The sequence below is a fragment of the Adelges cooleyi genome, unplaced genomic scaffold (genome assembly GCF_023614345.1).
Source record: "Adelges cooleyi isolate 19-005CV unplaced genomic scaffold, UGA_ACOO_1.1 ACOO_flye_CR_arks_rails_tigmint_CR_PRNA_23, whole genome shotgun sequence".
NCBI classification, from domain to species: Eukaryota; Metazoa; Arthropoda; class Insecta; order Hemiptera; family Adelgidae; genus Adelges; species Adelges cooleyi.
This window is the reverse complement of record NW_026095893.1, coordinates 6,355,546-6,372,765: the sequence shown is the minus strand read 5'-3', so window position 1 is coordinate 6,372,765 and position 17,220 is coordinate 6,355,546. Positions and strand designations below refer to the sequence as shown.

At 31.9% G+C, this 17,220-nt stretch overlaps 1 protein-coding gene across 2 annotated transcripts in view; it reads right to left on the bottom strand.

Annotated features, from left to right (window-relative positions):
* The window catches only part of LOC126836230 (uncharacterized), a 100,623-nt gene that overhangs the window by 80,459 nt on the left and 2,944 nt on the right, over positions 1-17,220 (bottom strand). Inside the window, exon 1 of one of the 2 annotated variants that reach the window (XM_050569453.1) lies at positions 9,132-9,537. The exons of the other annotated variant lie outside the window; for it this stretch is intronic. Within the exon in view, the coding sequence (XP_050425410.1) occupies positions 9,132-9,134 (3 nt within the window). The 5' untranslated portion in view covers positions 9,135-9,537. Of the gene's footprint in view, positions 1-9,131; positions 9,538-17,220 lie in introns of those variants that run through there. 2 annotated transcript variants of the gene reach the window in all.

Here is a 17,220-nt window from a genome sequence, read left to right as displayed (position 1 = left end):
TTTGAAATATTATCATGGGAGTTGCAGTCTTAGCTTTGAAGTATACGACACAAAAGATTAAAACACAGTCAAATGCATTAGGACATGTTCACTTGCATGGAATGTTATGCACACGCATAATATATATATCTAAGCAAACACCACAAAAAAAGTAAAGAAAATTAAAAACGTGACTATCCAGGTCATCCACAAGTTTTTTTTGCTTATAAATTAAATTAAATAATATACGAGTAGTCATTTAAACCACAATTACATATACTTCTTTTAAATTGGAGTTCTAATGGCATTTCTTTCAACATATTAAAGCGACATAGTTACACACAAAATCAAATATCATAAAGTTGTATCTATATTCCATGGCTTAACTTTATGATATTTGATTTTTAATAGAATACCTATATGAATTTATCAAATTATTAATAATATAAAACGACTCGCATGGCAATGAATATACTGTTAGGTAAAATTCTCAAAATAGGTTAATAAGAACATAACAATAGTATAATTGTATGTAATATGTTAATTTTTGCAAGGTTACGTTACATGTATTATCATACTCTTAAATAGTAGACACAAAACCTATTTTTTATTCATGACAAAATAAACAACATATTAAATATGGTACTAAATACCAACTGTTTTATTATGCGCTCTCCTGAGAACAAATACATATATAGTAAAATATTATGAATTATAACATACTAGACATTCTTGTTAGGTATACTGGTTATGTTCAAAGATCGATGCAAGTGAGTCATGGGGAGGACGTCATTCCTTCCGTGATTTTTAAACAACTAATTGTCATTTTAGATAGAAGACGGAATTCATTAACTAAAAGTTACTTAGGTGAGTAATATAATACTGATGTACGCAAATTTAATTGTAGCTCAATAACATTTTTTATTTTATCATATTTTTCATAGCAAGGTGCCAGTTAATTATTTAAATTTTTTTCATTAATTTTTTTTAACAGTTCTGTCCACTTTTATTAGTTACTTCGATCACTCTCTACAAGACATATGCATTTGTAAGCACTAGTAAATTTTCATTCAAAAGATTTGTAAGAACTATGTCATTTGCAAATTGTTCAATAAAGACATACAATTATAATATAACGCTATATGTCATTGTGTTGACAATTATTTACAAATGATAATTTATAAAAGCCAATGACATCTGATCAAACAATTTGCTCTCGATACTCATTCCTTCCAGTATTTGACAATTAAACTCAACACCTGTAAGCTTGACCTTGTACCTCGGACTGTTAATGTTATATTATTTTAATTATACGCACCGAACAATTAATTGTTTTTACTAATGCAATACTATAAAGACAATACAATAGTATAAAAACAATACAATATTATAAAGTAGCACGCGTATGGAGGCTCCTGTAGTCCACCCCCCCCCCCTTCAATATGATCTAGTTTTTAAAAAATGTTATTCCATATAAACCACGATAAATAAATGCATTGTTCTCGAGAATGATACGAACAAAAAAGATAACATTGTATACTTCTTTTCGCTAGACAATAATTAATCTATTATTATTATTATTATTATTATTATTATTACTCGACCAATAGCCTTTTATAACATTCCTCGGTAAACTGATTTTTTTGATGACATTGGGTTATCACCCGAAGGGTTCTTTATGTACAGACTATCCAAAAGATTTACATACATTTCGTATGTTCGACAGGCGATACCGTGGTACGCTCTATTCACTCGATACGCTATTTTAATAACCCATGGACAAAATATGTATAATTTTCTAGGCTTTCCAACTGAATCACAATCATAGCATCTTGTGTCTGTTTCATTATTTTTTTAATTCTCGTTTATTATTATTACAATGCTAGACCAGCACCATGCCAACTCTGTGTCGTCGGAAACGCACGCGTCTCGTCTTGGCCGACGTTTTCTCTCCCAGGCAATAGTTTCCGACCACTAGGGTACTTAAATCATTGTGCGAGCTATCTCGCCACAGATAATATTATACGCCGTGCAATAATCCGTGTGACTCCACTCCATATGACTATGTGGAGTGTATAATGTATATAGGTATATCATTGTAATCTAAATGGTACAAACTACAACAAAATAACGATATTGGCCACGAACCACGTATAAAGGATACTAAATTCAGACTTGAGAATTTCGCAGTTTATCGTGTAATAAAAAACACAGCTTCACGAGCAAAAAGAAATAAATGGCATCGTGTGCGAAATCTATATCAATATTAATAGGTAAACGAGAGTTAAAACTCACGTTACATGAACTCTGCGGTCGAAACGTCCAGTACAATAAATCAGCTGCTTAATTGTATAAAAAATCGTGTATGGGTTCTTCGAAGCGCACGAGGGTGATTTTTTTTTAACTTCAAAAAACCACTTTCCTTTTTATTGAAATTTTAATCACACTTAAGTTAACAGACGGTATTTGTGTTTTATGTAGAGCGATAGGTACACATCGATGTTTTCGCTGTTAAGACAATTTTATGTATAAAATAAATATATTAAGTGCACGAGAAAATGTACTTTGTATTCAACTGCTGGCTATAGTTCTCAACTAGGGGGGAAACATAAAATATATACCAGTTCCAACAAAAAACCCTACCGAATTATTTTTGCTATCTGCACGGTTGCGATCATCAATTTTGCACCCATTAAACTAACTTTTTACTTTCATATCAGACGTATGAGTTTATTTTTTATTAAAAACACATAATTATATAAAATCAATATCTTCTCAGTTTCGCATCGAAGCTAAAACTGTGTAGATATCGTTCAAACGAAAGCTCAAGCAACAATAGGCAAGTATAAAATAATGCATAGATTCCGCACGGCACGCAAACAATCGTATTTTTGTATATAATGATGATATTATGCAATAAAAATAATTAATGTAGATTGTCTATTGTTTTAAAAAAGTGAATGATAATCGCAAAACCGGTTTGCCGGTACACACATTTTTCTATTTTTTACTATACTTAGGTACTAACAACCGTTTTAAACATATTCGACAAGTACGTCTACTATCGTCTAATATTCTATGGTGTTTGATCAAAAGGAAATAAAAGTAAAAGTTAAAATTACGAATTCTGGGTTGACATTTTACCGATGAGAGTATGAATTTTAAAAATACCATCTAGATATTATTTGTATGTTTGTGCTTAAACCATGCTTATCGTAAACATGAAGTTATGATGACTTATACTCGTGTCTTAACGCCATAGAATTATTGCTATACCGCCAACCCACTAAAAAAAAAACATCTTGTAATTTATACTTCATCGCGTAGGTGTTCTATTATACAAATCATCGGCTTGCTATAAATGAACATTAAGCAATCAATATATTTGAATATAAATATTACACGTAGGTGAAATATTTCTATAACCAATTTTCAGAATCCACTTTCATCACAACACTCAAGTATTATCGATTTGAAAATACACATATACAAACATTTGCTTGATAAACACATTTTTGACGCTTTCTTAACAGAACTTGGTGAGAGTGTCTTACAAGTGCGCTTTCATTCTATACATGATGTATTGATGTCATACATACGTACGACGTTTCCAACTAATTATCAAGCATAACGTGTTTTTCATCATTACCTATCCTAAAATCTCGTGAGCGTTTTAGTCTCAAAGTCTGAGATTTGACCAAACCTTTGGTAATATTAGGGGAGGACTGAAATTTACCCATTTTAATTTTGCAAGGTAATATTTAACAAATATTTTGTAACATGGTAGTTGTAAACATGAACCAAAAACAAATTGTGAAGTAGAGTCATCTATAGAGTGTTTAAGTTTACTCTTTATTTTAATTTTTATTTTATGCATTTTGCTAAAATTTATAAATACTTTTAAAAAAAAAAAGATAGATGAGGGAAAATTTGAGTGCCCGTTGTACTCGTTCTTACTGGATGTTTGTCGCGACAGTAGCCAAGTACAGTTAGGTACATAATATTATTGCGATGATGAGACCTAAGCGAAAGCAGTCGTTTATTTGACATACGATGCCATTGATACGATCCCGTGTAATGTATCTCTTTAGCGGTCGTTTTGGTGTGCGAAGACAATAGAAAGAACGGTGGCGGCGGATTCGAGCGCCGACCACACGGCGGTTGATCGTCGTGCGATACATGAGAATAACGTTTACGAGGCCGTTCCTTCCTTTTCTTTTCTTTCCAACGACTGTTGCTCTGCTAATTCCTTAACGGGAGCCGTCCAGAGTAAACGGTGCAGAATTATAGAATATATACATAATAAATACATGTAACGTGCCGAGGAAATGAAAACCATGGGCGTGGACACGTGTGACTTTTAAACGTTTTAATCCGAATCCAGGCGAAACGCCTAAACGCCACACACACACAAAAGCGCCCACGCACTCGACCAAACCTAAAATAGATAGACTCCTACTATTCGTTCCTCCGCCGAATTACATCACCGAACGTGGTCGCGCCAAAAACCGGACATTACGAGCAGGCGCAGTTTAATGCTACTTCGCAAAACCATAATCTATAGAGCTCATTTCAGAATTTCTTGAATAAACAAAATTAAACGAAAATACCAGGTTGACGATTATCGGGTAACAATAAAGCTCCATAAGTGTTTCTATAGACATACAGTGTAGTGTACACGAATTACTACTAGGTATATAAATATTATAGGATAGCAAAAAAATAACATCAAAAGTCACAATACTATTAAACTATGAATAGCTTAATACAATATTAACACTGAAATCCGGTTAAGTGTTATTTACCAATCAATCAAGTGTAAAGGCGGTATCACAGCTACGCCGTCTGTCGTGTCGTGTGCCTTATATCGTCTTCTGATTGGCCGTTGTAATCACGGTATCATTAAGTAACCATGACCTACCGGGTTATTGCTAGAGTTGAGCTGAGCTCAACTTTTGTATCGTGTAGTATAGGTGGTTAAAGTATGGTAACCGCGGTCAATTGATTTTTTATCAACTATCAATTTGAACATACTTATTACTATAACTATCTGCATTAAATGCCTGTTTGTCATTGATGGGCCGTATACGGTAAATTTATAAGTAATTATTTTATCAAATTTAAATTTATTTCGCGAGTACTCTATGGCATTCACTGATTAGGTAACCACGATCGATAATTACCAAATTGGTATTAAACAGATACCATTAGTAACCTTAAGTGGCCACGCCCACTTCTTAAATCGCACGTCACGACAGACGACGTAGCTGTGATACCGCCTTAATGCGATTAGTTTGTTTTGAAAACTCGACATCTAAATAAAAGCTACAGCACATAACTCAAAATTCTTACAATTATTATTGTGTTTTCCTTTTTAATCGGAGTAATAAATCGCGAAATCGTTATGCAATTCTTGTATTATTCTTTTTATTATTATTATTATTATCATACTTCAGCGGAATTAAATTTGTAATTTAACTCGTACACCAGTGAGTATCATGGTCAGTGGTTACTAATGGAGAATTACCTACTACTTTAATACATATGAACGCGCGGTAGGTACTTCGTGCGTATCGTTTCCAAACGCGTCTAACCAATTATGGTTCCGTGTTCTTCATGAAAATAAAAATATCCTATTCGCGTCCGTAAAATAATACACGCGTAATCGTTTTAAGACAATATTTTCTTGAAAATGAAAAAGTCAAATTAATAGACGCTCGCGGCGTTTGGATTATAATAAAATAGTAAATCGTTCCAAATGCACACCAGTCGTGATCAGTGAAACTTGGCCGAAGAGATGTCACGGTAATATACGGCGGTTCTCGTCTGGAATGCACGCCAAACGCACACCAAAGGGTTAATCTCCTTGAACGACCAAGAGCTAAGCCTCCTTGTGGTATATTTCATGGAAAACACGTGTCCCAGAGAATGCGAAAGCTAAAATTTCCAGCACTCGATTTGTTTGAACAAATGAATACTATCTAGCACACGGTTAGACGCCGAAAGTGTTTTATGGTAATACAAGATTTCGTAACGCCGCCGCAACACAATGGCAGAGTTAATTCGTATATTATAAATATTGGTTAAATCCTAGTCTTCTAAAAAGACGTTCGTTCCATCTGTCGATAGTCCTTGGTGAATAATTTTTCAAAATAGAGACTTAATAACGCATATGTCAATTATGCTATTGGAAAAATAAATTAGAATTATATTCAAAAACGACTAGGAGTTTAAAACAAATAAGTAGACACGGTGAAATACACAACCACGGCGCCGATATACATATTTTTTTGTCAATTATCGTTGTTGAAGGAAAATTATGTTTTTTATATCGTATGCAAAGGAAGTATATTAACTAAAAAACGCATTAACAAACAACAATTGACTAATTAGATTTTGAACGTTTTAAATGATAAAAAAACAAACAAATTGTCTAACATAACAACATTTTGAAGAATAATCAATATACAATATACTTAAGAAATGTTATTGAAAAAGTTATGTAGGTAATATTTGATATTGTGTGAAAATATAATATAATATGTAATATGATTTAATATTGAGATAATTATTATTAATATAATAATAACAATAATAATAATATTTATTATTATTTCCAGTGAAATAAAAAAATGTTTTAACATATCATTGCTGTGGGGTATAAAACCAGTTTTGACAACATGTTAAAAATATTAGGAAAACATTTCGCCGCCCCTCTAGAAGAATGACACAACTGCAAAATTTGGTAAAATATACTAAATGCTTCAATGTGTTTAGATATAGCGAACGCATTAGGTAGAAAAACGACGTAACTGTAGTTGTAATAATTAATTGTGCATTCGTGAATTATTAACATTTTAGTGAAAAATAATTTGGTTTTTTGGTTCTCCTGTAAAATTTCAATTGTTGCAGTTGTGTCATTGTTCTACCACGGCGGCGATTTGTTAGCTGTTGGATACCAGAAAAGTTAGTTTATATACCTAACATTATAACACGATTTACCATTTATTAAAGAATTCCTATATGTGCGCGCACAAGAAAACTTTTAACTCGGTCTTTTTGTAAATTCCTAATGTGTTTGGAACACACGCTCCAAAGAGATCATTAAACATCACACATTTTCTTTGAAATCTTTATTGTCACAAATGCTAAACGTTTGTGTCACGGAATAATTTACAGGCAAGTACATATACATACTATATATATGTATAATTACCTACGTTTAGTTTGAGAATCTTTAGCTACGGCTGCGTCACAAATACAAAACTATACATGCATAGTAATTATTTGAACGAGCTCAAAAGGAAATGGCTTTACTGGAAAATATTTCACGCTGATCGTATGTGACGACATTGGACCAGCTGGCTGGCTCTCTTTTTTGATAATTATTTTCCCATCCAAGCGCAGAAGAGTTGCTTGTTCAAATTAGTTATTTTACATTGTTAAAAACCCATAGGGCCACGTAAATTAATTAATTAACCGCAACTGTGGGCACTAATCACGCACATTACTTCCTATTTATAGAATATCGAATCCGATTGGGGGAATATAGTTTACGTACGGCCACGAGGGTAACTAACAAATATTGCATTCACGTGACGGGTACTTCGATCCGAAGGGGAAAAAGTTAATATACTTGAGAGCCCAACAAGGCTGATAATGATGAGACTTGACATTTATTTCTTTTTTTTGTTTTTAGGGGGATCCTAGAGGAGAGACCTTGCTGTGGCAACGACGTTCGTGATTCGACGGAGAATTATTGCTTAGCATTAAAAACAAAAAACAAAAGACATAGAAATTTCCATAATAACGATTATTTATGTATACTTATTTTCCGGTACCCATACGCGGTAGCAACCGTATTCAATTATTACTTTAAACAATAAAGTTTCAACGATGAATCTTTAAGAATTTATCTAAAACTTTATTTTAATATTTAAGGTTGGTTAGATAAAAATATAGCTCGAATAAACTTATGTATAGCTCGAATAGCTTTAACAAAAACAATTAAAATCAAACGAGTAATAATAAAGCGAATAAAGTATTGATTTTATTTATATAAGTATTTATTTTATTGACTTTTTAAGTTTAAGGTATATCAGGTATATATAATACCTGCGTCTTTCAATGCCATTAATACTTAAATAACAGGCATTTTTTGTTATCATAATTATTATTATTTCTTAAAAACATAAAAAGTAGATTACAAAAAAATAATTGAACGACAAATATGTGTTGATTAGCGAACACCTAATTATTAACGACCATAAGTGATAAGGTTGAAGTACCTAACAAATAACAACTTATATAGTAAATAAAAAAAACAAAATACTAATTCGAACACATGATAAACTGCGAAACGACAAAATAAAAATATAGTATTGTATTACACAGCGGATGAAGGTATCAGTTGAATGAACAAAAAAAACCTAATAAGCGACGTCGAGACAGTCAATGTTACCAAACACAAAGTTCTATTCTTGTTTTTGGCAATTAGTTAAATTTTTAATAATTTTACCTAAAATAAAGTATTTTTTTAAACTTTCCTTAATAATTTATTCATAAAAGATGCCTTATTTGGAAGTGTATTACTTTTTTGACATGTGGACACAGGTTCAACACTACAAGGTCGGAGGAAAGGGGAATTCAAAATAACACTTCTTTAAACTAGAGGAAGACTACGCTAATCCGCCGAGCACTATTTTTAAAACTTAACTCCGAGCTTTATACATATAAAATTTAGGCAAAAGAAGGTTTATGTCGCATTTCATAATTTTTTTACAAATATCTCAATGTTTTATAGGGAGGTATGTAACTATTAACGAACAATTTCGACCTGTCGATATAATAGTCGACTGTTTTTTTTTCTTAGAGAATGTACTATTTTTTTATGTTTTTTATAAACCTAATAAAAAAAATGATATTTTTCTAGTTTAGTCAAGTTTTTAAGACAACTGTTTTGGTGGAGCTTTTTCTCAATTTAGGGGTGGGAAAGTAGTGTTTTTCAACTTTTGCCTACCTTTTCCCCACAAAATAGTTACATATACGATTGAACGATAAAAGCGCGCTAGATCAACGGAATGAGTTCCATAAATATCGCGAGTAAGAAAACGGACAAATACCTATGAATTGTATACGAAATATGCACTTACCATTTTCGAGATCCGGTCAGAATATGACTACTGGGCAAAAATTCAATGGCACTAGAGTTTGATTTACATAATTGACAACATTTTTAACGCGCACGGTACGCGCGTGAGTTTTGGTAAATCAAAATTTGTGTAGTTCTATACAAAAAAAAAAAATACATGTAACAAATCACGAATTCGGTGTAACGAACATCATTCGTCGATCTCTGTCGGATAGCAACCGCATAACGGACACGAACACGTGTAGCTAGCGTGTAATCGAACGTAACCGCGCGGTCGACGCCAACGGACTTCTCGATGTTTGCCGGTCACTGTTTGTTGCCGCGACTTCCGTCGTCGTCTTTGGGCGTACTCGGCGGCGCGCGCGCTTGCGTCCTCCGAACCTTTACTCCTACTACGCCAATTTGTTAACACACCAACAACAACAACAACCACCACGGTGGCGATAACTGACGCGACGCAGCTTTTGGCGATCGTCGCCGCCGTGCCTTCTTTGCAACAACAATGTTACCTATATTGTTACCTACCTCCAATCGTCCGGGCGCATGCGTGTAACTTTTCAATTTTGTGTTATTTAAAATGTATTATACTCGGCAATCCTATGGGAGGAGAGTAATAAACGGAATCTAACAGCAGCTGTAATTATAGGTAGTCATTACTTATTACTACTAACATCATTATTATTTGGTTTTTTTTTTATGATAAGAAGATAAGAAAATTTAAAAAAACGATCGCCTGACACGGCGAATACTATAAAACAGTGGACTGTGTACAAGTTACCATCAATATAGTATAGAGCTGTGAAATGTGTTTGGCTTAGGAATAAGGAATACATGACGCAGTAAGAAAGTTTTCAATTATTTTAACAACGACGCTAACACCGAAATCAATATTGAAAAAAAATCAAATTACCCGTGAGCGACATAATTAGACGGTGAGCCAGTATAAGGGAGTAAGTCAATTTATGGAAAATTGAACGAGACTTTATTACATTACATGGGACTCTATGTTAGTTTGAAAAAATGGAAATCCACGTTCAAATTGAAAATGTTAGTAATAGTTTTGTTAAAAACAAGTACCAGAGCCTGGTGGAAAATAAATTAAGGGTCATCTTCCAACAATTTTAGTACTTATTATTACTTATAATTGACACCTTATACAACCATTTGCTCACACATTTTCAAATTAATCATCGAAAAAACTTGCACGGCCAATCAATTACTATAAAATCGACAAGCCTATAATATTAATCATTGTACTGCTCATGTACCCTATATACCTGCCGTTTTCCAACTGTAAAATCTATGCATAAATTATAACAACAGACTGGTATGCAGTCAAGCGTATGTCACCAAAATATTAAAAAATCAAAAGTAATAGGACACTTAAGACCATATTATGAACACGACTGTGTGATAGTGATGAGAAGAAGAAATACTAATCCAATATTTTTAACGACATTTTACTTAAATACTAAATTAATAACTCTCCTTTGAGTACACTATCGGTAATACAATTTTTAACTTTAAATTAGTTCCGATATATCATTGTTCCAGCAATTTAAAATAACTAATTTTATTTAGTCATCAATAACAGGTTAAAGTTGATCAACATTTTTATACAATTTACAGTTGGTACACTTAGCAGTTTACAACTTTATTTACTTAACAACTTTACTACTTTTATTTCACTTTACATTTTACACTTTACAACTGGGTCACTGAGAAAAATGCAATAACAATACGTTAAAACCATCGAACAACTGAGTCAATGAATGAAATATAACTGTAAGTCCTATTTATTCAACGTAGGTATCCAACAATAACACGTTTACTTAAAAATAACAAACGAGTGTCAATGAACCATTCAAAGTATATTGCAACAGATACAATATTAGTCATTGGTTAAGTAATTTGGCATCATGAAAATTTCCGGTTGTATAAAAAATGAACACTTTTTTGTAATATATTATGAGTTATGATATTTTTTTTTAACTTTCCAGCATAGTTGTAAAACGCATATTTTCATAGATTGAGAATTTTTTTTAGAAATACGTCTTATTGAAAAAAAAAAAAGCGTTTAGTATCAAAGTTAAAAATGAATGGGCTTTTTTTAACTATGAAGAGTTAAATAAACACTTTAAACTATCTGAGTAAGTAAACATTGTTCAAGAATCTAAATGGGGTAAACAGTATTTTCCATAAACAGGTATAGGGAATAAAATGCGATCGTTTCACTTTAGCAAGCAGTATGCAAATTTACACACTAACGTTAAAAGAGGAAATGTACAGCAAACATAATTCACGTCTACTACCATGCGCCGAGTGAATGATTATCATGTGACAAATGTCATATATAATAACAGTAATATAATAATAAATTTCCATAACGAAATTCACGATGACAGACCCTTGAAGTTTCGCCTCGTTTCGAAATTAATTTAAATAATAATTAACGAATAAATTATTTGAGGGACACTAATTACCATCGCAAAACGGTTTACTGTGAATTATTGATATTATTAAAACTTGATAATGTAATAGTTTATTATTACACCTTTTTCAAATAGTTCTATTTTAACAGTTATGTTCGGAACAGATATTTAAAAATCCAGAGAAATAAAAGTTCTGGAAATTACAAGTTTCCTAATACCTTTTTTGAAAAAAATTCTAGCCTGGCATAAATAATGATACAAATTATCAAATATCTGTAACAACTGTGAATAAGCGTGTAAGTCGATTTCAGTGATTTTACAGGGGAGCGATTTTAAACTTTGACCAGCTGCCATAAATCCCTCTACTTAGCCAATAACACATCTCTCTCAAGGTTTTCTTGTCGGTCCAACGAGGTAGACATTTATTTAAGGTGTGCTAAACGCCTCGAACTACATCCTAGCGTACTTAGTCAATTTTGACCAAAATTCGACTTACACACTTATTCACAGTTGTAACAGATATATAAAAATAGAAAAAAATGAATTTTAACAATTAAACAAACAATAACGAAAAAACAACAATTTTCAATACTTCGATCTTCGTTAAAATACAGAGAAAACAAAATTAATCTATACTATAGGAAAATTACCCTATACGAATTACTAACCCATGTGCATTATTGTTTTTTACTACAATCAGATTCGTTTTTATAAAGTAAAAAATGCTCGAAATAACACCATTTTGCTATTAACCACAGAACAACAATAGAAATTGAACAGTTTCGACGTTATTGACAGGAATCAAGCGGCCCACGACTTAAGTTCAATGACAAAATTAATATTATCATATAATGTATTAATGATAAAACATCCAATTGCATGGGCGGAACAAGTCATATTAGTAGACAATAGCGGACAACCTAAGTCCCGACGGATTGACTCACAGTCGTACGTCTGTCCTAAGTGTAACGGGACCCGGACGAGAAAGCCAATTCGTGAAAGAAATCAGAACTCAAAACAAAAACGTTAATATTATTACAGATTAAATACCAAAAACAATATTGAATTAAAACAAAAATCTAAACTGTAATGTGCGTGTATAATACCATTTTAATTCACAATTAATGGAACGAGATATAAGTAAATTAATCAAAAATGAATTAAGGATACATGACGAAGGAGCATATGATTTATGCCCTAGTGAAAGTTTACTGTTAAACAAAATTATAATGCAAGAATGATATTTAAAAAAAATTCGTTAATACGTATATTTTAGGCAATCAAGGCGGTCGGTGGAAAATTTGAATTCAATTGATCCCATCACACGGTAGTGATATACAATATGCAGAATGGGATATTTAATAAACGGGAAAATGGTCGTGATTAAATTCTTCTAATTCATAACCGTGGTTTATGCGAGGATATAAATTTACATAATGCATATGTATTCAATGTATATTTCACAGATCAATCTTATTTAATTGTCGCAGGCTAAATCTATTTAAAAAAAGGAGTAATTGATGTAAAATATAGGGAAAAAACGGACTGTGTGAAGGATATTAATATGAGAAATAATATATATCTGGCTTATAAACTGGCAATTAACAGTGTAAAAATTATACATTTCTTAGATAATATCATGATTAATTTTCCTTTAGTAAAATATATACTATAATCGATAAGAACCAACATTTTCTCCCGATAATAAAGTAATGCAGTTGAATAACCTTTTTAAAAATATTGAAAATGATTAAGTATTAAAATGGGTTCGGTAAACAACAAAATTATCTGCTTTCAAACAAATTGTATAGTATGTAGGTTATTTTAAAATAACGGCTGTCGGCATAGTTGTTATCTGTGGATGTTTAGATATTTATTTATTATAGATTTAATTAGTCTGTGATGATATGATCTGCGTTGCATTTTATTTTAATTGTGCAATTTCGTACAAAATACACACTACGATTTCTATTGTTCTAAAATAATGTACAAATTGGTATTATGCAAATTGCAAGTATATATATATATATATATATATGAGAAACTATAAAAATAAAATTAATACCTATACGTTATTACTTATTATGTGTTATCTAGCTTAAAAGAAATCGTTGGGAAGGAATTCGGATAGGCAACTCAGATAAAAAATATTATACTTAGCAACTTTTAAGAGTACATTTTTACCAAAAATGTTGCGATAAAACATAAAGGTCACCGGAGTCAATTTGGATAGTATTTCGGAGGCAACTATAATAATATAGTTTAGTTATATTATATATATGCAGTATTATAATACCTATATAATTTTGACGACTACCCGGGAATGGGAGTCAACTAGTGTGCACCGGATAAATTACAGAGATCTCGCTATAGATATACATTTTATACGGGAAATTATCAACAAAGACAATATACTAGCTGAAATACTATCGAACAGGAAAACGTTTAATAAGAAATACATAATAATATGTAACTCCATAAAGTTCACGTTTTAAACACAATGACACTAGTTACAGTAGTATTATGTACTTAGAATAATCAAAACAGAAAAATACGTTTCCTTCCACGCCATATGAGGTGAACATAAGAAAATCGACTTTCTTATCTCCTTCAGGCTTTATTGGAAATCCATAGAGGACCAACTAGGTCAATTATTTTTGACACATGATCACATTGTTTACAAGCATTACCATAGATCATTGTTGTAAAAAAACACTGCCATATGGTAAACTTTCTTCTCAGTCAAACATGCAAAGCACACACGCCGTAAACCCAGTCTAGGATACAAGATCTACTCAGCTCAAAACAATAAAATTTAAGGCTTTTGTAACGGTAGTAGGTAAAAACCGAAAACAGCTAATCCATAATGATAACTCATTATGCTCTGGATTGTATTTGTACTTATTCATAAACAACAACAACAGTCAATTTAAATGTTTCATATAAGCTTCGTCAAAATGAAAGGCCGTTGGTCAGAACTTCTACAACCAAATTGAGTGATACACAACTAAATCTTATTTACCCATAAGATAAAAATTTAATGTACCAAAAAAATAAAGATTAATCATTAAACCAAAAAGTTTGAATATTACATACAATATTATAACAAAAGATTAAAAATGTCTCCTTTAACATGAAACAAGTATGTTCAAGGTAAGCATATTATGTTTCTTATAAAATGTTATCATAATAGTTCAAAATTAAAAAAAATATACACGTGAAACGTATTTTTAAAATAAAATGTATGTTTTTGAATACCACGTAGCTAATACCTTTATGGGGTGTTGATGAATAAATAATAATACCATTGAGTTAAACAATATATACTCAATGATAGACCTAATAAAATAACAGACTACATGCACAATAGAAAACAGCAGGACTTTGTAATATAGATAACATTACAACTATAATATACATTCATTTTTATAAATTAATGAAAACAGAATGATTATACCTTTTTAAAGGAAAATCTATACGTTATATTGTATTAATATAATGAAAAAAATCCATTAAGAAACATTTGTGTTAAAGAAATTCTGACTTATGCTTGCTCCAGGGATTTCAGAACCCTCAACAAAACTCATAAGTCCAACTACTTCTTATTCCCAAAAGATGACTGAAATCATAAAATGATGACTAGCACCGAAGTTTCTATTATACGTGCATTTCGTACGCACTAACAGAATACAAATAACTTTTAGAACACGGGCACTTACTTCAATCTAGGGCATAGGGATTTCTATTTCACGGAAATAATTGTATAGGTCCAAAATCATGCCTAGTTAATTTAAAATATAAATTATTGAGATTTTTATATTTGCTTTTAGTAAGTACATTATAAGATAGTACATTGTGAGGAATGGGTGCGTAACTCGTAAGAAGTAGGTAACGAGAAATATTTGAGATATACATTGAGCACCGTTCAATTCAATATTTACGTCACGCCCAACTGCGTATTTTTATTTTTAAGCCATTTAAATGGACAATTATTGTTGAAATACGGCAATATTATAAAAAAAATTCAAAAAATCATCATAAAACTAACACTAATATTACAAACTTGAAATAATTTTCAAAACCTTTGATCCATCTGCAAATTGAGTTTATAAAGTACATTAATTAATAATTATTAATAAGTTATTAAAGTGTGTCCAGGATGGTTACAACATTTTAAAATAATTATATTAATATTAACCACTTCAATGAAAATCTGTGGGGAGTAATAAGAAACTAGCGCAATATAAGCCACTATACTGTATAAAGTCAGTACAGTGAAAGCTATAAACCAAGCTTAATTAAAAGTTGCTCTATTAATAGAAATTCATAATCCCCTAATAGATTTTTTTTAAATGTGCGTCGATGAATTGCTTAACGGTCCTTAGTTGCTTGAAAATGGTTAAGAAGGAACTGTTTAATATGTTTTAATGACGCTAAAGGATGAGTATGGCTTATTACGAGTAAGTAATACTTACCAAGTAAACACGATGATCTACAATATGTTTAACAGACTACAAAAAAACAAAAGGAAAAAGGTGGTTAAATTTACATTCTATCAAGAAGTAATGTGCACTATGTGTTTAATTTCCATTTCATTTTAAATATAGTCACACACACACACATCTATATATATATATATATATATATATATATATATATATAAAGGAAAGGCTACGTTCTCAGCCAATATGATCGCAATCGATAACAGATTAAAATTTAAAATAACACGCAGAAACGTGACCAATAGATAAAAATAACGATTGTTACTTTATACGGTTCATAGTTACTTTCAATAAGGTTGTGCCATAACGCTTAAATCCTATTTATGGTACATCTCGTGAATTGGTCTTGCTCATTTCTATAATTCTCATAAATTTCTTGATTTTACGTACCCCCATAAGAAAAAGTCGCAGGGGGTCAGGTGGTCACAAGACCGTGGTGGCCACGGAAATCAGGCGAGTGATAGATGATCTAGACGTTGAAATCTGCGAACGCGTCATCCGAACTTCATGGACGTTGAATTGATGGCCTGTAGGGCGGTCATATGTCCGATGTTATGTTCCACACATAAACTTCAAGACCTCCTGAACACAATGGTATGTGTTTTTTTTTTGTACAAATATTAAAAAAATTATAGAATTTTCAAAATGTGGCTGCTTTCTGGAACACTATATATCCATCGCAAAAACAAATCGTCGGACGCCTGGTTATCGTCTACTGTCTAGACATCAAGATAGAGCGTGCCATAATTTATATTCGAAATTGATCGCCCGTTATTTTCTATAATAAAGTCGTTATAATCAGATAGTATGATTAATAAGCTGTGGGTGGCAGATCCGTTTTGTAAAGTGCCTAATTAAATGGTAAACGCCGGGAAACGCCTACCCTGGTGGGCCACGCGACACGGTAGGCCATTACTGTGGTCTGTCCAGTCCGGCACGACAACACGCAAACGAAACAAAGCGTAAACAAAATAATAATTTCATGGTCACGGTCAATCGCTAGCGGGTTGAGGCCGTAGGGAAGTTTTATTCCCCACCCCATCGCGACAACGTTTGTATAGTGGACATGAAATATACTGCTTATTGTTTTGTTTCAACACTCATTTACTATGCATCTATCGTGCCGACGTAAAACGTGCGCTGACGCTTCACACAT